This window comes from Accipiter gentilis, chromosome 10 (assembly GCF_929443795.1).
Source record: "Accipiter gentilis chromosome 10, bAccGen1.1, whole genome shotgun sequence".
NCBI lineage: Eukaryota > Metazoa > Chordata > Aves > Accipitriformes > Accipitridae > Astur > Astur gentilis.
The window spans coordinates 3,434,799-3,455,916 of record NC_064889.1 but is presented as its reverse complement, the minus strand read 5'-3'; the positions used below and the strand labels follow the sequence as shown (position 1 = coordinate 3,455,916).

Genomic DNA, 21,118 nt, shown 5'->3' with positions numbered 1-21,118 from the left:
GGGGAGATCAATATTCTTCCTGCTTTGCTTCTCCAATGCTGTTGTCATTGATTCTTTCACAACCTAGTGCACCTGCTGTTAAATTTCAGTAACATAGAATATTTAAATCAATAGTGCAATTATTTCTGCAACTCAAGGATGATTTTGTCAGGTACTGCTTCCTGTATATTCTTAGACTGGTAGATCACTGTTAGCATATTCTATAATAATTGTTGATCTCTATCAAGATCCTATTTTGTGCGTTCATTCTAGCAGGCAAGGAAGTTGGGAAGCTCTTTGGTCATTGCAATACTGTTTTTAAGCTATTCGGGGGGTTCCAGCCAAGGTAGAACACCAGCTGCTCTACAGGCTTCAGAAGCTGGTCAAAATTACAGTTAAATATTCCACACACTTCTAATATGTATAAATTTCTAGTTGTATGCATATTTAATCCTACAGTTACATGATCACATCAGCAAGAAGACGAGCCTTGTCCTTCTCCCACCTGCACCTCTTCCAGAGGTACTTGGTTACTGACTCTTCTCTGGCTTCCGTCATTGAGGGAAATAGCTGCAGTTGGAAAAGGTGCTGAAGTTGGAAGGGGTATTGCTAGTATGTAAAGCTGTGATTTATTTATATGCCAAAGCTGGAATGTAGCTTGGTTTGGCCTTGCTTGCTTTTGGCCAACAGGTAGCTCATAAATATTGGCAGAACAAAAATTAATCTGAAAAGGTGTCTTTCATTGATAAAGCCTCATTAATGAAAACAGGTTGCTTAGGAGTGGTAAAGCTAAGCTTTTACGCTCATTTAAACTCTCCATCTTTAGGCTTCTTGTCCACTCTCCTCTTCTGAACTCTGCATTTGTTGAATATGGAGCTTTTCCAGCTTTCTGGCTCTGGGAGCCTGCTGTACATGTTTTTCTTACTGCATATGGAAATTTTTGGCCAGCCTTTTGAATAGCTCAGCTTCTCCCTCACTCCCAGTTCAAGTGCACCTGTCTTTCAAAAGGCATTTTTTCTTAATCCGGATTTAGTGGTTCTTCACTACAATACAAATTTTAACATACAGGGGTTTATAAACATGAAGAGCCCTGCTGTGCACTGGATTTCATTACTCTTTGGCAGAATTGTATGTGGAGACTAATTTGCTTCTCTAGTTTTAGAGCATGAGTCCATTGCTTTCCTCACCTTCATCCTCACAATTGGTGGATGAGATCAAATCTTCAATCAATAAGCATCACTTCAGAAGTGATTTAATGTTATTGCCACTAGTTTTTCATTCTGTCCTTCAGGCAGATAACCATCAATTAATTAAAAAAAAATAATTGGTTGGAAACATAATAGGGTACTTGAATAGCTACGCGTTCAGGACCATTGTGCATTATTTTTCTTACATTCTGGTATACCATGAAGACCTGTAAGGGGTGTTTAACAAGAGGTTTCCCTTGTTCTCTGCATGATAACCATTAGCTTTAAAAATATCCCAAACCTGAACAACCCTCCCTCTCAAACATCTTTTTATTTTAATGAGGAAAACAGACTGTGCAACAGAATAACTCATTTATGACTATAATGAAATAAATACAGCTGTCAATGTAATGAAAATTTACAGTTTCAAAACTTTGTAAGAATATTTTCTTGTAAGCACTTAAAAGTGCTTATTCCTATTGTATTTGGTATTAAGGATTCACTTAAGATTTGGGCTACTCTGCTGCTTCCCATGGGTCTATGTGATCTTAAGGTGTGATCTATGGATTATTGCCTCCTTCCTACACCCTCCCAAGAGCCCTGACCTTTGTGAGCTTTTGAATATTGACAGCAGTTTTGCTCTGCTATTCTGTAGAGGGCTGACACTTGCAAGCTGGGGCTGAAAATTATTCTTGCAACCAGTGCTTCCTACAGTTTACACTTTGGAAAGAAGACAGCTATAAATTTCAAAGAAGGGCAGGTTTTCAGTTTTAAACAGATCTAGTATAATCACTTTAACAAAACCTTGACCTCTTGGCTTGATCTGTTTGTGTTTTGGTACGTATTTGTTCTTTTGCTGCTCCTGTGTCTAGAATTGTGCAGAACATGATAATAACAAAGCAGCAAGTACTATGCTTGGAGAAGACCAAGTAAGGAAACTGTTGGGCTCTGAAAGCCTCTTATGTAAGCAATGAAATCTGTATGGTATCATTTTCTGTTTGGTTTTGAACAATTATGGAAATCAGTGACAATTGCCAAAAAGCAGGAGTACTTCAGTTTCCAGACTCCTGTTGTGTGACAGGGAGCATTCATACTCTGTAATATTTAGCCTTTTTTAAAATTTTTTTTAAACATGTCTGCTTGGTACTGGCAGATTTCAGCTCTTTTTGCAGCTTCTGGCTAGATATCTTAATCAGAAATGGCCTTCTGGCAGATATACTGTAGCTGGAAGCATCGCCTCAACTTACCAATGCTGTTTGATGTATTGCCTTTGCTGTTTCTGAATGACTGAAAATGCAAAACGTTAATCTGAGGCTCTTGTGTAGGGTTTTTAATAGCACTGCCACTCCTTTGTAATGCAGAGTTTTTATTAATTTGTATATGGAGGCATTTCTACCACTTTCATTCCCATTTGTCCTTCCAGGATTTTATTCTAACCTGGAATAACTTTTTAAAGAGCACTTTTTGGTGGGGAATGCCACCAAATCCAGTTTGTTTTTTCTTTGCCATCATTATGGAGTTATCTGTGCTGATGACATGGTTACTCAGATAAAGAGAGAGTGTTGCATTGAAATATATCATAATCTGAGACATTGTTTTTCAAGAGGATTTGAAACTGATGGAAATGGTAGGGTTTAAAACTTAAACTGGGAGAATATTTACTAAAGAGACCTTTTGATGCAGTTGTCCAGTTTAATCTTTTTAAATTATTTTTAGGCTTTGTGCAAAAGTTATAATACTTTTAACAGCTTAGCAAATACAGAATCAGATTCAAAACCAAAAGCTTTTGACAGCCTGTTTTATTCAAATTACTGATATTCCTTTTAATAAGAGGATTTACAGTACTCTTTCATACCACATATGTCTATTGTGTAGCCCCAGCAACAGTGCAGCTCACAGTTATTTTAAAATATACAATTACACCCATTTATCCCTGCCACAAAGGCTAGGTAAGAAGCCTTTTCTTGCAGAAATGGTTGCTTAATAGCCAGGACAGCTGGAGAAGTAGGATTGAATTGCAGCTTTAGGGGTTTGGGTCACTTGGCCTTTGACTTCAGGGATGCATTTCACAACAGGAGAGTTCATCATCTTTGTACAGCAGTGTTTAGTGGAAACTGGGAACCCATAGAAGGGGGATAGTGTTCTGAGCAGTCTTCCCTGAGCTAGTCATCTCTTCAGCTGTGAGTGGTGTTTCAATATTATGGTGGAAGGTAGGAGAAAAAAAAGGCTATAGTATAGGAGAGAGAACCCCTAAGATTTGGAAAGAAGCTAGCCTGTGCCATATGCTACTGCTTTAGCCTATTGCATCTAGTAAACCACATTGAGATAGATGCCAGTCTCGCTGTTTGATTTATGCCTTTATGGGAATACAAAGCCTTCCTCGTTCAGAATCCCTTGAAATGGGGACAGTCCAGCAGAGCAAGATCATAACCTGGTCTCTTGTGTTATCTCAAGCAGCAGCGTGAAAACAGTGTGATCCTTGTTAACCTCAAGAAACAACAACGGTGGTCTTAATGCAGTTTGTAACTGCTAGTAATTAGGGCACTTCTAGAGCAATAGCTCTTCCTCTCTCTCCCTGCAGCAATGGATTATTTGCTGTAGTATTTGTACTGAGCGTAGAGCTCATCTCCTTTAGCGCTGGAGTACAAGGCTGGAGAATCCTTGTCAAATGAGTTTGTAACTGAAACAATTTCTGAGGTTAGTATTTTTTATTTTTGAGTGTTTGTTCTTGTAGCTGTTACTCACAGCTGCGGCACAGTTGCTCTTCAAACAGGACTGTCCCGGCAAGGAACAGTTTGTGTGTGTGCTTTAGAGACTCTTGGTCTTTTCTGGCCCAAATGATTCTTTGGAGATGCATCTATAGCACAAACTTCCCATGTCATTGTCTGTCAGCGTACAACTGTTTGTTTCACTGTTTCATGAGTGTGTGTGGTCAAATGATGAGGGGGGAATGAATGCTATTTAATGAGTGTGCATCAGAACAAGGCTTTAAGTCCACCTTTCCATTTTCTAAAATCCTTTGAATTGTCTTTCAATCCTCTTCCTGAAAATAAGCTGTGAATTTGAGGAAAGGGATGAAACAATCTGAGTTTTATCAGCTGTGTGGCACTCTTAACTCTGCTTGCTGATGAGGAGTCCTGCTGCCCAGGGAACACAGCAATATGACGGGTTTTGCTGCATAATCTGTCTGGCCAGCTGTATTCTAATCTTTTAGTTTTAGGGGGGGCCTGGCGGGGGAAGAGACTAGCTTTAAGGCAACACTGTTTTCAATAGATACCTTTGAAAATAGGATTGAAGGACAATTTAGTATGTCTGTGCTCTTAACACAGCTCTGAAGCTGGTAAGTATTGAAGGATTTCATGACATAATAAGGATATTTTGGCCTGGTCACAAATATCAGCATGGCATCTCATTTCAGAAGGCAAAAATCATGTGGTTTGTTGAAGTACCTTTGCTGTCCGTTTTGTAACTAATGAAATTATCTGTGTGTGTGTGTGTGTATATATATATATATATATATCACTGAAATTCCCCTCACCTTAGAAGGTTATGAGACTCCTGGAGCTGTGGTGATCCAGCTACTTCAGGAAAGTAGGTTGCTTGTATCTTGGGGAATTCCCTGCCTCAGAAGTCTGAAATAAATGGAAGAAGAGGTCAAAGCAGAGTTCACAATTGTGAGCGGTATAGGGCAGAAGGTTAGGGTTTTACCCTTTCCCCCCCTGTAAACAGGTCATATAAAGCAAGAAAACTCTTTAGAGAAAAGTCATCTGGTCATGAACACTTAACACTTAACACTTGCCAATTACAAGGTCCATGTGACTGAAAAAGGCTTGAAAACCCATCAGTCTGCTCTGCGGCTTGGAGGTGCCTCCTAGCTGGTGTGCTTTGCAGCCCATGGCTTCCCAAGTACAGCTGCCATGGATGGATGCCCTGGAGTGGCGAGGATAAGCACTTCATGCCGTGAAGCTGTGCTTCCCATGAATACTCTGAGTGGGAGCACACTGCTCTCAAACTATTGACCTCCATCCGCAGGTGTTCCGTGTTGTGCTTTTTCTATGCAAGTTGTGTTATTGTAGATGCTAATGTCTTATCTAACTCTTTGTTTTCTGCACCTCATTGCTTTGTTCTTTATAAGATCTTTTGTTTTCTGCCACTCTGTCACTGCATTTCTGCTGCCCCTCCCTCTAGCTGGGTTTGTCAAGTCGCCCATGTCAGAAACTAAACTCACGGGGGACGCCTTTGAACTGTACTGTGATGTGGTTGGGAACCCCACTCCAGAGATCCAGTGGTGGTATGCTGAAGTCAACCGGGCTGAGTCTTTCAAACAGCTGTGGGATGGCGCTCGGAAGCGCCGTGTCACCATTAACACTGCCTACGGGGCGAATGGGGTGAGTGTGCTGAGAATAACCCGCCTTACCTTGGAAGACTCTGGGACTTACGAGTGCAGGGCCAGCAACGATCCCAGGAGGAATGACTTGAGGCAAAATCCCTCCATAACATGGATTCGAGCCCAGGCTACTATAAGCGTCCTTCAGAGTGAGTCCGGCACCCTACAGTAGTGGTACTGTAGTATCTAGAGGCAGTCTAGTGACCCTTACCCTCCCGTTACCCCAATAAAAACCCTCTGCTACCTTGTCCTGTTGTTTTGAACCTGAGACTGCTCCTCTGCCTGTAGTGCTGACGTTGTCTGCCATCTGTGTCTCTTCTCCTTAGGATCAAAGGACTTGGGAAAATCTATGGATCTGTTTTATAGCTTCTGTGTGAAAACAAGCTTGGTGTTGAATTTGTGTTTCTTCCCTACCCCCTTTAGTTTTGTAGTAGGTTTCCAGCCATGCTAATGCTGGCTTCTCCATGAGTGCCTTTGTATTTGATTTTGGTGTTCTTCCCAGGTCTAACCGGTTTATTTCTTCTGTTCTCTTGGAATTTCTCTGAATGCCTTCTCACATGGTTTTGGTTGCATATGTGCTTCTGTACAAATCCTTCCCTTTCAGTAACCTGTGACTGTTAATGTTTGGATTTTTCCATGAAGTGGTGGTGTTTCTTTTCCTTTCTGAACAGCAGCATGTTCCTAATGAGTTCTCTGATGCAGCAGCACTGAACTGATGCAGCTATTCTTAATCCAGCCTATGAAAGAGGGGGGGGAATATCCTCCCCCAGTGTTGAACTAATAACTTTAGCTAAATGACTTTCATCTGAGAATGCAACTTTTGGCAGCAGCAGAGCTTTCAAAAGCAGAGAATATGGTTGACCCAGAATTGCTTTTTGTTCTTTTTTTGTTACAAGGCTTTTCTGCATTCAGCTTGCTTTTAAAGCAGTCCCAAATGAGTTTGGAAATTTGTATCATCAGAGTCAGTAGAGAAGAACCGTGTTTCATTTTGTGTAAGATGCAAAACTCTTGCATTTGCTAGCAAGGTGAAGCAAATGTCTAATGAGTTATAGGTTGAGTGAATTAAATCTGCAACATGAGCCTGCTGCATGGAGGTACTGAATTTGCTTTCTCAGTGACCCAAGATGGCAAAGAATAGAGCACAGGTGTTGACTAGCACAGAGCACAATAGCGTAAATAAACCTTTTCTGTACCACTTTTGAGTTTTGTATGGGTATAAAAATGTCAAACTCTGTAATTATGTCTCAGTTATGGTTTTGGATACCTTTTAAAAAACCAACCAAACAAAAAAACCCCCAAAACTCTCCCTAAAGTGTGGTGCTGCAGTTGGCACTGCTGGATCAGAGACCTTCCCTCTGGAAAATGGAAACAACATCAATATATGTGGAAAAATAGACAGTGAACCCAGTGATGTGGATTGACTTGAAAACTTAAGTGGCATTGGGTCATTCAGCTCAAACCTGCTCAGCTTTCAGTCCTAATGCTTGATTTCTCCTTTGTCCTTTGAGGTCCCAAAGGACTCAGATGGGTACATTGCTTGCATCACCTACCACGGCAAGAGCCATGTAACTTTAGGAAATGATACTACCTTAAGACAAAGCTAAAAAAAATTGTCTTCTAGGAAGTAATGTCTCCTGCAAATGTTCTTCTGCCCCTGTTGAGACCTTTAGTTTTTCTTGAGTGTGGCAAGTCTGTGGTGGTCCTGTGTACCTCTCTTTGTGTCCAGTCAGTTTTAGTAACCTACTGAGGGAGAAAATCCTTTTCATATGAAAAGTCACCATTTGGGAATGAATTGTTGTGAAAATGTCTCCATATGGAAAGTGGGTTTTTCTTCTCTCAGGCCATTGATACTAACCTGCTCCGGGGACTGAAGTTTAACCTTTCGTCTTCCTCCCCAGTTAACATTGTCTTATTGCATCTGGTGCTACTAATTCTGGAGTGTGTGTATTGTGACTTCATTGTTAAGTGCCTTGTGCCTGGGATAATAATTCTGCTTTTGTGTTTTATTCATGGTGTGGGGAAATGTTGAGCCAAATACTTTAATGCTTTTACACTGTAATATTGTGTATGTTAAGAGATCTGACCAGCTACTGCTTGGGAAACAGACCACTTGGACATCAAACTCCTGCGTGACCATGCTGGAAACAGAGATAAGGGGGGAGGCAGGTTTCTAAGCTGTCCCTGGAAGGTGGAGACCATCTTATCTGAAACTGCCCAAAATGTCTCAGCTGCTGTACTGTGTGTGCGAAAACACAATTTGTCTTTGAAATGGGCATTTCCTGACTAAACAGTGTTGGAGTTTCCAGCTAATGGTGGACATTTTGCTGCTGGCCTTATTTGACATCAACATCACTGAAAAGAAATATCAAATGTATCAAAAGAGCACAACATCTTTCACTGTCCTTTAAATCACATCTTGTCTCAAATACCAGAACTTGAATGCAGAGAGTTAAAATGCAACTTGATTTTTAAAAGTTAGCATCCAAGAACTAGCATCTGGCTTCTATCTTATTCCTAATTTGGATAAAGAATTTCACTTACTGATGGTAGGGGTTTTTTTGGTTGGTTGGTTTTTAACTTTACAACCTGCTCTTACATAAAATGGGCAGTTTAAATGATATTTAAAGAAAGACTCTTCAGCATCTTGCTCTTTCAAGTGGACATTCTTCTTGGGATGTCGCTGTCCCAGTAGTATTCCATTTTCAGTTTGTCTTCTAGAATTAAATCATGCTAGGAGTGCCTGATTGCTGCTTTTTTTTTCTTTAATAAACTAAAGTAACATAAATGCAGGTAAAAGATGTAAATGAGACTGCAGTTGCCTTTAATTTTCTTACCCTAAAACTTAAAAAGTTGCAAGTCAGGAAAAAAAGGCCCCAGCAAACTCCAGCAAAGCAAGCTTGAGACAACTGTAAATATACTCTGGACATCGCAGTTTAGCAGAGATGTAGGTAGGAATAGGTATGAGTTGGCAGAAGTAGTCATTGGAGCTCCAGGCAGGTTTTTCTTCTATGTCCTGGTTCATCAGTGGTAGAGGCTGAAGAGTCCATTATCAACAGAATATGAAAGCCAGAAGATTACCACTGTCAAAACCCTTCTGGATTAAGTCTTGTAACTTTCCAGTTTCTCTAGGGACTTGATTCAGATTATTTTTTTTCTGACTTTTTCCTGTTGCTAGCATTTGTGTAATCCTTTCTGATGATAGCATTCCATATGTATGCTTTCCGTTTCCAGGATCGCTGCAGGCTGATCAGCACTTTAGGTTGTGTCTCAGCACAGCACAGACAGCATCAGCATCTGTTGTAACAATGCTCGCTAGATGCGTTGCAGTCTGTTACAGCGGCCTGAAGCCTGTCCTGCCAGCATCCTCCTTCTGAAAGGAAACCACTGCATTTATTTTGCAGGCTACAGACTTGAAGACGCTGCTTTCATCATCAAAGAAAAACGCTTAAAACAAAACCCAGTATGATCAGTGAATTCTACCAAAAGTTATTTCTCTAGATAAGTGTTCTGACACTGAATCAACTATTCCAAATACGTTACTAAAAATATTTCCAGAGCTCTGTTAGTGTTTTTCTGAGAATGGACACAAGCTTTTTGTTGGGTATGGAGAACCATTTAGGGCAGTCTAGTAATGGTATGGCTTAATTTAACAAAACAATTTTGTACCCCATAGGACCCAAACAGATCTTTGCATGGTTAAAATTCCCAGTATGGGAACAATGAGGCAGAAACACAGTTGAAAATGTGTGATAATAGCAAAGTGTCTATTAGAAGTGTCAAAAACCACTCCATTACTACAGTTATCTGTGTTTTTCTGCATTTAAATGATAGTCCTACTTTTAAATAGCTGTGGAAAGAAGCTATGTAGCCAGCCTGCTGAAGAAAGGGGGAAAGGATATACAGGAGTCAAATGACTTTGGCAGGTTATTAGTAGGTAGATAATTTTTCTCCCTGCCTCTCTGGGCAATAATCTAAGTACTGTACTATTGGATAGGTGAATGTTTTATGTGATGAAAAATGCAGTGTTTCTAACGGTACTGGTATTTTCCACTTACCCTCATTCCGTTTCATAATTTGTGTTCCAAGTACTTTGCAGATGAATATCCAAAAGACTGCATGGATGTGATTAAATTTATATTCCAAATATGTTACCACAAGGCATAACAAAATTTACAGAATTAAAAATCCGTTGCTGACTTGCAAAAGTCATGAAGACGTTCATTACTGACCGACTTGCTCACCCTCCTGCCATTTGCTGCCAACCAGAATGCAGAGGAGGCAGCCCTTGCATTCAGAGAGGTTGGCGCTGCAGGAATGTGGTAGCTGAAAAGAGCAGCTGATGACTGCTACCTCCTTGGAATTCATTTCACCCTTTAAAGTAAGGAAATACATCAGAGAGAGGACACCACAGCAGCATTTACATGGTAGAGACTGCTATAGCAGTGGTCTTTAGTTCAAGCTGTAACTATAGCCAATACTAAATCTAGATATTTTTGGAAGACAAATAGCAAGAATTCTTAGATTTCCTTTAAGCTCTGTCATCCTGTGTTAGGGGTTTGGTTTGGGTTTTTGGTTGGTGGTTTTTTTGGTTTGGGGTTTTTTTTTTTTTTACAGAATACTTGAAACCAGCTGTGAGCCATGAGACCTTCAAGGGAAAGGTCTTTTTTCCAAGTTTGGGAAGAAGTGTGTCTCCAACTATTATAAAAATTCATCAGCCTTATTTATTGGAGAGTAATATCTGTCTGCATCATCTTAAGAAAACGTGGTTATTAAATGTAAGGACAGTGCCCTCATACTAATCTTCTCACTACTGAAAGGCTTTCCCCTAAAAAATGTGAATTTGATGTTACCATCAAATATAATGTAAAACAGCCTGGGTTCAGTTTGTGATGCAACGAGCAAAGTGTGTAACTCTTGTGGTCTGTTTATGCAATGAGGCTCAGGGTTGGTTTCCCCCCCCTTCATAAATGTTTATGATTAAGGTTACTTTAGAAATGAAATTGTTCCCGACTCTAACATGGTGTATATTCTTACTTTTTATTGTTAAGCATTAAGGGCTGCTTTCAGCCATTCTTCATCAGACTTGTGCCTTATTCACACTGGGTGCTTGCTTGAATTTCAGACATCAGAAAAGTCATGCTATTTGAAATATCTTGTGTGCACAGGATGTTTTTCCTTGGGTAGACATTAGTCTTTTTGCAGGGGGATGTCCAGAAATATTATTCAGAAGACTGTCTAATTTTGAGGGTTATTCTATATAGAAAATGGGTATGTTTTAAACCTCAAAGTAGAGGAACCAAGTAATAGCCAGAAAGAAGTTGCTTCCAGCAGCTGAGACCAGCTGATCTCTTATGTGTAGTCACAGGACAAGTGTTTTCCCATGTTATGGTCAGTAGTGTGTAAAAAATGATTAATGGTGTTACACAGAAATCTGTAGTGATATTAAATATTAAGGTAAACAATCTAAACAAATTTCTTTTTTCCATATAGGGGTGCTGATCCATAAGGTGTTGCCTTTACTAGTGGTCAGCTGTTTTCTTGTGACTTTCTTGATGTCTCCCAAATTAGTGCAGTGACATTCCTTGTGTAGTCTTTTTCCCTTCCCAATTTCCCTTTGAATTTTAGATTAGTGTGGCACAATTGCCAGTGAAGATTTGTTGCTATTTAGTGTGTCCTTTGTTTCAGAGCCCAGGATCAATGCCAGCGAGGATGTAGTCATTCATCTGTATGGTCCGGCTGTCACATTGCAGTGTAACCTCACCACAAGTCCCAGCCCCCTTTCTGCCAGTTACTGGGTGAAGAACGGAGAGGAGATCCCTGGCACTAGAAAATCTTCAAACACTACAGAATACAAGTAAGTCTCTTTGGAATAACCTCCATGTTACACTGGAGAACAACAAGCCTGGTAGACATACAGCTTTGGAATAGATGATGGGAAGTTGGGACTCCAAGGTCCCTGTTTCAGCTTCAGTGGTCAGACAAATTGAGTTGATCTGCATAAGAGGCTCCACAAAAAGTACATCTGTGAATAGCGTTAGAAGAACAATTCTGGAAAAATTGCTGTCTACAGCTGTCCCAGTTAGCTCATGTAAACATAATATCAACAAAAACATACTGTAAACTTCTCTCTTCAATCTAAACTCATTTAGTTCTTTTCTAGAGTATACATAATGTGTGGACATAGGCACAGACATATAGTCTAGTTTTCTTTTCCTCTGAGTATCTTGTGCAGTCTTAGTCTTGCTTATGTCTACATGAAGATGGATCTGCAGCTGTGCATTTTTAGTGTGCAGGGAAATGCAGCACATAAATCACTGCTAAAATAAGCTGTTTTAGTAATTTTCTGGCCTTGGGAGATGAACGATGGTGTTGTCTGAGTTGTGACTGATGAGTTGTCAGACCACTACTATGAAATGATACCAAATCTTGATTAAACCAGTACAGCTGTATCACTTGTGTTTCTTATTTGTCAGCACAGCCACATTTTCAGCATTAATCTGTTCCATGTGCACATGCTCTGGCTTTATTTCTACCTTCCATCTAAGGGTGTGAAGGAGAACAGAACATGTACAGCCACCTCTTTTGTTTCACTGTAGCTTGCATCAAGCAGAAATCCTTTCAGGGTTTCTGTATTCCTGAAATGGGGCTTTCTTGCCATTGAGTTGCTGACAGCATATGAAGCTTGCTCAGTGATGCTATCAGAGATCTGTTTTGTATGTGTAATTTTCTTGCCTTCCCCCCCGCCCCCCCCCCCCCCCCCCCCTTCCATTTTCTTCTCTTGATGCCAGCGTGGATAGCAAATAGAACTTTCTGTTCAGTGTTAAGCTAGGATGAAGATCACTCAAGGAGTGTCTTAACCACTGGTGGTAACTTACTCTTTGGAGACATGAGACCACTTCAGACCCTCTTACTCAGGTGTTAGAAAGAGATGGTTATGTCTGGGCAAGGCCCACTGTATTATAGTACATCTTTTTTACTGTGCCTTGTCTGCACTAAAGCAAGGAAACGTGCCTACATGCTGAACTGACTTTTTTCTGTCTCTGGCAGAGTACTGTGGGTTCTTTACCATGCTGATGTTGCTTACTGGCACAGGATTAAGAAATAGTCAAGGCTTTCAGTGCCTTAGCAAAGCATCCTTTCATCCACAGGATTATGGAAGTTGTGTTTGATTCTGATAAAGATGTGTTCAAGTTTTTCCTTTTGTTTTCCACTTTAGCTCACTTTGCATCATCTATTCAGCTTTGCAGTTAAAAAAGTCTCATTTAGTTCCATAATTACATCCTGTTATTTCCTCAGTACAATGTTTAACACTGGGTCTTAGTTTTAAAGGCTTTGCTTTCTTATCTGGCAATTAACTTGATGAGCAGTCTTGTTCAAAAGGATGAGCTTGAGTGCTACTAAAGGTACATTGCATCAAGATCACTGAAATTTGCACATTATTATTCAGGAAACTAAGTATCAAGGCTGACTTCTCTATTCCAAACTAGGGTGGATTTTTCCTTTCAAATTTCTCAGTAAAGGAAGAATTAAACTTGCCTTCAGTTTTAATGTCCTGGAGAAGGAGGAAGTAACGTGGGCAGACTGTAAGACAGTCACTTTGTTCCCAATGAATGAAGGGTTGGTAGAGCATGCTGCAATCACAGGACAGCTCGACAATTTGGGAAAATTTGCATTTGCAATGTAGACCTCAAATTCCTGCTCATTTATAAGCTGCTTTGTTGTATGTTGTGGTTTCAGGCTTTCTGTGGCATTTCTTCATTGCATGTGGTCATATTGCATTTGATTTCTTCCTTAATTTCTAGCTTCATTTGGTTACTTTTTTTTTGATCCAGAAATACCAAATTAATGCAAACATTGTCAACATAGTTACAGTTAAAAGAGGTTATTTAACTTCAGCATCTTTTTTTACATGATTGATTAGTCTTTTGCATTCTACTTATTTTTCTTAAAAAATAAAAAATATTTCAGGTTTGGTGTTTCAGTCATTAAGCTGTGTTGTTTCACTATGAAATGTAGTTAGTTCATTGAAGTTCAGTGTTGTTTACCATTCAGAAAGATTCAGAATTTGTAAGTTAAACTATGTATCTTAAAAATCCTGCATCATACAACATTAGAAATTGAACACATCTTTCAGAATTCTTCATTCAAACTTGATGTAGCTGCTCTTGCTGGTAGGCAGCTATAGTCAGAAAGCTCAGAGTTAAGTACAGCTTTTTAGTTCACCATTTCAATTAAAAATGAGGAAGAATTATTTGTAGTGTATTCTTTTACAAGCAGAAAGTACCTGGAAGTGGTTTTGGCCATCCTGTGCTTTCATTCTGGAGACCTGTTCCCCAGTCTATGTTCATAGTTTGGAGGAGAAAAGTAGTGATTTCTTTTCAAATTCCTCATCAGTTAATTCAGAGTTAAGTAGCAGGTTACTGAGCTAAATTGAAGAAAATGTTTTTTTTGGGTGGTTTTGCATCTGCTGAAAAGTCTACACCTACAAAAAGCTGGGCTCTTCCTAAAAACACAGGACTGAGGGAAGTTGTTGGCTAAGCAAACTTGTTTCAGGTGCTTGTTTGTCTATAATACTTTGCAGCTATATCAACTTACACTTGCTTTAATGGTTTACAGGAATAATACTCTAGTAGAGGGTGCCATAGTTTCAGACTTTAAAAAGAAGCTTATGTAGAACTGAAAGAATACAATGTCTTACGCCCCTCCCCTCTGCTTTAAGCATGGACTGTAGTGGATAAAAAGCAGTGGTCAGACTATGATTATTTAACTATTAAGGTCCTAAATGCCAGTACAGAAAGCCAGGTATTTTTCTCTGCCTTCCCTCACTATTGCAGTGTTGTAGGATAGCTTAGTAATGGAAATAGTTGGGTGGAGTTGCCCCATTGCAGCTGGGTGAGCACTGCACCTTTTTCCAGCAACATTGGCAGGCACTAATGTTCAGGGTGGCTGTGTACTTTCTAAGGATACTGTACCTGCCTGCAGTTTAAACACAGTTACCGCTTTGATGTTTGATACTAAATGATCGTTCTTTCTGTCATTAAGATAATCTTTAACTCTGTGAAAAGTGGTAATATTGTTGTTTATCTGAAAGACTTACAACTTTATAACTAACTTCAAAGTTTCACTGGCGACTCTGTAATGTAAGTGCTGTAAACACAGTGAAGACTTGAATCAAAGTATTGTGTTAAACTGAGCAGCTTTTTCCATGTGTCTATGCAGTTTCCATGTGTAATTAAATTATTTTATTACAATGCTCTTTTGCAGGGTTTCTGTTCATCTCCATGCTATTTACTTAATGTGTTTTAAAAAATTAATAATTAAAAAAGAGAGCCAAGAAGCCTTTCAGTAACGGAAGAGAGGGGTGGGGAGAACTCTGCCTTATTCTGTGCTGTGTGGAGATGTAAACTGCGTCACATCATTGTATGCGTCTCTAGTCTAAGATGTCTTTTGTAGGTAAATCTGAAGAACATATGCATAGAGCTTTTAAGTCATTTGTATCCGAAAGCTTTTCAAAGGACAGCAAAAGCTGGTGGACTTGAAGTTAGCACCATTTCGAGTGTAAATGCATCTTGATTTTTTTTTTTTTTTTTGCATTTGCATTTGTTGCAGCTCTGATTTTCTTCTGGCTGGCTTGCATCTGTTTTTTCCTCTACTAGTTGTTATTGTATTAGTCTTTCCTAATTTTAAGTGGCAGCGGGTTCCTGTGTGGTGCCTTCCGTCATGAGTTGACCAGCTTTTGCAGTTTTTCTGCATCCGTTCTGAGTTAGAGAAAACTATTAATGGACCAGTTTCATTTTGGTTATGAAAAAAAGAAAACAGTTTGAGATGACAGTGTAAGCCTTGATTGTATTTGTAGTCTGTCACTTTCCAGTTGGCCATGTATGATTTTTTTTCAATACAGGTAGTACATACAAATCACATTTCTCCCTCAATGGAGGTGATACCTGTCTAATAGGCTAGTGACTTGAGGATGACTTGTATCAAGCTAACTGTAGTGCATAATTAACAGGTGTCAGGGTCCTTCTTTGCTTTTCAGTTAAATGCAGCTTTTCCAGCTAAATTGGTACTGACTTTCCAGACTAGAGCTCACCCTTTTTCTGGGCAAACAACATCCTTTATTTCAAGTAGGTATGTCTGTACAACATCCCTTGAATTGACAAGTAATAGCTGTGAAATTCAGTTAAAAGATTAAAGTGGAGGGTGGGAGGGGAGGAATAAATTCCTAGCCTGCTCACTTTTGGTTGCTAACACAGTACTTAACATGGCTCATGTGTTCTCTCCCTGTCTGCAGGATTTTGAAGCCCAGAGCAGAAGAGTCAGGGGAATACTTGTGCGTGTTTGTGTTTTCAAACTCTCCTATAGCCAACGCCACTATAGAAGTGAGAGGTACTCTTGTTTTGTTTTGTTTTGTTTCATCTCCCTGAAAGTGAAGTGCTTTCACTGCCTCTGCCATCTCGCTTGGTGTCCGTACAAGAGAGCTAACTCGGGAGGCCTTTCCTCATTATATAGAGTCCAATCCTTGGTTATAATTTCAAGGGAAAGTCTTGCACACAGTTGTAGGGGTGAGATCTCACAGATACGGGAATATCACCATTGCATTTGTGGTCCACACAGGGGATACTACAACACCTTCTAGCATGCCCTTCTGCACTCCTTTGGTAAATCTGGCTATCACAAGAGAGTGTGCCTGTCCAGCAGGATCAAGGTTGCTGTAGAATACGTCTGTGCTCATGCAAAGACAGCTGTGGATTCCTCCCTGTTTCACAGTAAATGTGGCCATCTGAATGTTTTCAATGTACTTTGAATTTGTCTGTTCTGAATAGGAGAAAAAGAAGAACGAGTATCTTGCATGTGGCATCTTGGAACTGTTTTTTGTCTGCAGAGACTATTTCAGTTGCTGGGAAAGCCTGGGTTCTGGTTAGGACAGGTGCCCTGTACTAGGTTGGGGTTTTCTATTTTCATGCACCTTTTTCTGTCTTGTGCACGTTAGTAGTCTTCTGACATCTTTAGGACCCTAAAATAGTGGATAGGAACTGCAAAATGTGAAGGGTTTCCATAGAGTTTTACTGTAATTGTTGAACAAAAGAACAGTGTTTCTGTTAGACATAAAACATAGAGGTAACATAGAGATGATGGTGTTTTATACAGTGTTAAACTGCTGCCACAATACAGTGGTTTGTTCATTCAATAACTGTGGAAATTACTGGCCCACTGCTCTGCAGTAGCTGTGGTTTGCCCCTTAGGTGCTGCAGTAAGATGGAATTGATGCCTTATGGCAGCTTTGTTAGTCAAAGGCAGATGAGTTCGTGCAAAAAAAGTCTTGCAACCAGCCTGTGCGTGCCTGTGACTATACTGATGCTTGTTTTATGAAGGCGTGCTGTAAACTTGCTTGAAATCTAAGTTAACATTACCTACCATCTTCCTTACATCTGCAGCTTAAATGTAGAGCTTCGTCTGCTGCTGTTTGAAAATAGTGAATGGGAAGGAGGGTGCTTTACACTATTTCTTAGCATCCCTGTAGCAGTGATGCAGCCTATCCTGATCTATATTGTCATCATTACTGTTTAAATTAGGTACCACAGATCTGCAGCAAAAGCTGAAAGCTGACCTCTTTCCTGGGAATTTCTGGTGCCTCACTGAAGACTGCATGGTCAGGTTCCTGAAGCCGAAGTGAGGAAGTGGGAGTAATACAGCAGTCTGTGTGAAATGACAAATGCACAGTATTATGCTGAATACATCTTTCCTCTCTGGAGAACAGCATCTTTTGAACCATACAAACAGTTTCCTGGGGAATAGAAATATTGTCATATAAATAAGCATTCTGAGTGATACTGTACCAAGAAAAGCTTTCTGCTTTCCTGTGTTGATTTTAAATGTTTTTTTTTCAATGATCTTGCATAAAACAACCTATCAAAATATATCTAGGGTTTAACCAAATCTGGTGCAGAAGCTATCTCTGCAAGGAAAAAGGAAATCTAAAATATGTGCTCATGCAAATGCACCAGAAGTTCCTGTTGGCCTAGGATTAAAAAAGACTCCAACTGCACCTCTAAAAGTAATTATTGCCTTGCTTACAGCAAATTGAATTCAAACTTGTGTTGTATTTCTGGTGAACTTATCTTCTGGGAGTTCAAGGTACACAGGCATGCATTTTTTTTTTTGTATTGGGGGGGGGGATTTTTTTGCATTCTGCTTTTACGCTCTAATTGCTATATCTTGCAATATTATCTTAATTAAGATCTTAAGTACTTTCTGCCTTCTCTAGTCTGCTTTGGGTGTCAAACCACTTCCAGAGACAGGAAATTTAACTTTGGTAATAGATTAAGACCTTTCTTAGCTTTGTATAATCTCTTAAAATACCTGTTGGAAACGTTTGGCTTAGGGCTTCTCCGCTGTCTGGTGCCAGGCGGGGACACCAAGAGAACTTGGCAGAGAGGTTTACAGGGACATAGGATTTAACATTGTAGAAAGAAAAGCCAATATATCTGATTGAAGTACTGGCACAAAGGGCAGAGTGAGAAAAATAACTAATCCTACTAACAACTTTTTCACAGGTAATTTATATATAAATACAAATGAGTAGTCGTCAGTTAAAAGTTAATGACTCCAGCACTGCTCTCAGGAGGTATTACACCTGCAGCTTGCTCAGCAGTCGCAATTTCAGGACTCAGTAACCCTACGCTCCAGCTCTTCCTTACAGCATCACAAGAGTGGCTGATGGGCCTCGAATTCTTTCTTGGCAGAGAGAAGTACCAGGGGTTGTCTAGAGTGGGAAGTACCTTGTCAAGTCTTCCACAAAGAAAATTGGAATGCATGTATACTTTTAAACTGAAAAGACTGAAAAGATCTATCCTATCTAATTCCTGTTACTTGGAAACTTACGTAGTGGTAAATTGGGACTGCATTTAAAGCACAAGTTAGAGAGCTCTGCAGTCCCCTTGCAGTCCTAGCACTGTACATAAATTCATTCTGATCAGAGAGTACTCATTTGAGTTACTGCTCCTGGAAGAGCCATACAGCTAAACTTGTATGGTATTGCACATATTTTCTTGGACGTAAACGTCTCTGAATAACATCCATGCTAGTTGCAAGGGGTACACAGGCTTTTTTTTTACTTTGCAAAGGAAGGCATTCTCTGCGATTCCTGCAGTTTGGTGTAAATATTCTACATGTTCTGCCAAAACAGTTCTAGTTCTCAAAGCAAACAGATTTTTGATACTACTTCATGTGTAGAGATGTTACCTAGCTGTTAATCAAGGCATATGTGATGTATCAGTGATGCACGAATCTTGTTTGACCGTGCAGATGCCATAATTTAATGCTTAGCTGCATGTGTGGCCTGTCACAGTATTTATGGTTAAACAATTGTACACAAATTTAATTGCTAATTGTAATTATATTGCAATTTTTAACTGCTGATGCACATAGAAAAGATGGTTCTGAATATGAAAGTGCCTTGTGGACCAAAATAGTGACTTTCTGACAACTTGTGAACAACTTTAACAAATGCCTCGCAGCAGATGTAATCCAGGATATACCAGTGCCATTTGCCTTTTATGTAATGTTGCCTATTTTCTTCCTGAATCTCTGCATGTGCTATGTAAGAAGATAAAAATGCAGAAACGCAGGCATTGCTGTTAGAATAGCTAGGTGTGCTTGCATACTTAAAGCAGATTTTCCTGGTAAAAAAATTACTAGGGCAGCACTAGTATAACAGCAGTTGAAAATACTGGGGTTTAATGTCAGTCTGTCGGAATTCCAAGGAATGGCATAAGTCTGGTTTCCCTCATACAGTTGGCTTTTGGATGAAGTGTCTAGTGGAGACTTTGAGTATTCTTGCTCAAATTCTCAGAGCTGTTAGGGGCATTTTGTGAGCGCAGCTCTAAGCCTGAAACAACAGGCTGATGAGCAAATGCTGATATTGGGAAGATTCTGCCTTGAAATAGGGATCTTACCCTACCCTTTGCTTTTGCAGTGAAGTCATCTGGCTGAGAGCGTTGCAGGTAAGCAGGCTGTGATGTATGATGTGGTTATTTTCAGCAGACACAGTGATGATCATGCTAGGCAGTAGCCAAAAATGCAGTGTGCTGTCTACTCCCCATCTGGAAGTAGGCTTTTTTAATTTCTCCGTTGCCATGCGGTGGAAATACCTGCAGTGCTTTTGCTGTGTTGTTGTGATGCTAGAGCTCTGAAAACTTGAGGATTAAAATTAAAAAAACCACCCCCACCCCCAAAAAAGGACAAAACCCCCCCCCCAACAACAAGAAAACCAAACAAACCCCAAAGTGCAACCCTGAAGAATTCTGCTTCTGCAATCTTTCTGCTCTTACGAAGATCTTGGGAGAAGGAGGAGGAAACAAATTTGTCTTTGTCTTCTGGTAGTCCAAACCATTGTCTGGTGCAGAGAAGCAGCAGTGAGAACCAGATGGGGAGGAACATGCTTCCAGTTCCCCCTGGCTGCTCAGAAGTGGTGCAAGCATCAAGAAAGATATTGATGGGAGGGCATCTGTTCTCTCTGCCCTGCCTTCCCATGAAAGGCTCCCTTCTTTCTGTGCACCTGGACAGGTAGAGCTTTTTAATGCCTCTTCCTATAAGGCCTTTCTGCCATTATCTCATCAAGGGGATTCCTCTGACTTCCCTCCTCAGCCCTTTCTTGTTTTGCACCTTTGTCTTCTATCCTCCCCAGTTGCTATTGATTTCCCCATGGCAAGTGCTTAGACCAGTCCTGTTCGCTCCTTCTGAGAGACATAAAACTTACCACTTCTGAAAAATGCTTATTATACCCCCTACCTTCACCTGAGCCGGGGGCTCTTATTTCACAAACAATGCCTGCACTCAGAATTTTACTCTTCCATTTTTGCTCTGGCTCCAGCCCAAGCAGCATGCTGGAAAATGAGTGGTTATTTCAGCAGCCTTGGAAGGTCTTGGTTTCTTGAATCCTGGCTGTCTTAAGAAAGCTCTGCTGCAGTTTCACCATGCTGTACCAGAAATTAATTAAGAAATCGGGCATTCTCTTAGCACAACGGCATCTTAGAGTGATCTTAAGCATTACACAGAAAATGCATGTCACGTTCTCCCTTCTTGCAGTACCTTTGGTGTCTTAGCTCTCTACCCAGGCTATAAAGGTAGACATGGATTAGAATTCCAATGCAGAAAAATAAATCTTCCAGAGCCCTTTTACTAGGTCACCCATAAGACATAATAGTTTTTACATGCAAGAATATTTTTAGGTGCTTTTGCCCTTGCTTTAATTTTGTCTGTTAATGGGAAAACTTGAAGGGGGTTTGTGAACTGGGACATGATTTGGAGGTGTTACGCAAGTTACTGCTCCTCTCCTTTTTAGCAATGCTAGTAAAATATCTTGAAAATACCTGGAAATTAAGGGCTGAATACCTCCTATATATCAAGAAAAGACATTGCATGTCCTCTAACAAGAAAAAAACCCACCTCTTTTTCAGGGCTGTATTAAAAGCATACCATTCAGAAAGTTGCTGTACAGTGTATTTTGTGCCTGTTGGGTACTTGAAACATGGAGGTCCAATGTTTGCTCTGGCACAAACCCCCT

General features: G+C 40.1%; 1 protein-coding gene across 1 annotated transcript in view; it reads left to right on the top strand.

The window, feature by feature from the left end:
• NPTN (neuroplastin) overlaps nt 1-21,118 on the top strand; it is a 59,238-nt gene that overhangs the window by 19,977 nt on the left and 18,143 nt on the right. Inside the window, exons 2-4 of the mRNA XM_049812386.1 lie at nt 5,355-5,702; nt 11,239-11,407; nt 15,845-15,939. Of these exons, the coding sequence (XP_049668343.1) occupies nt 5,355-5,702; nt 11,239-11,407; nt 15,845-15,939 (612 nt within the window). The remainder of the gene's footprint in view (nt 1-5,354; nt 5,703-11,238; nt 11,408-15,844; nt 15,940-21,118) is intronic.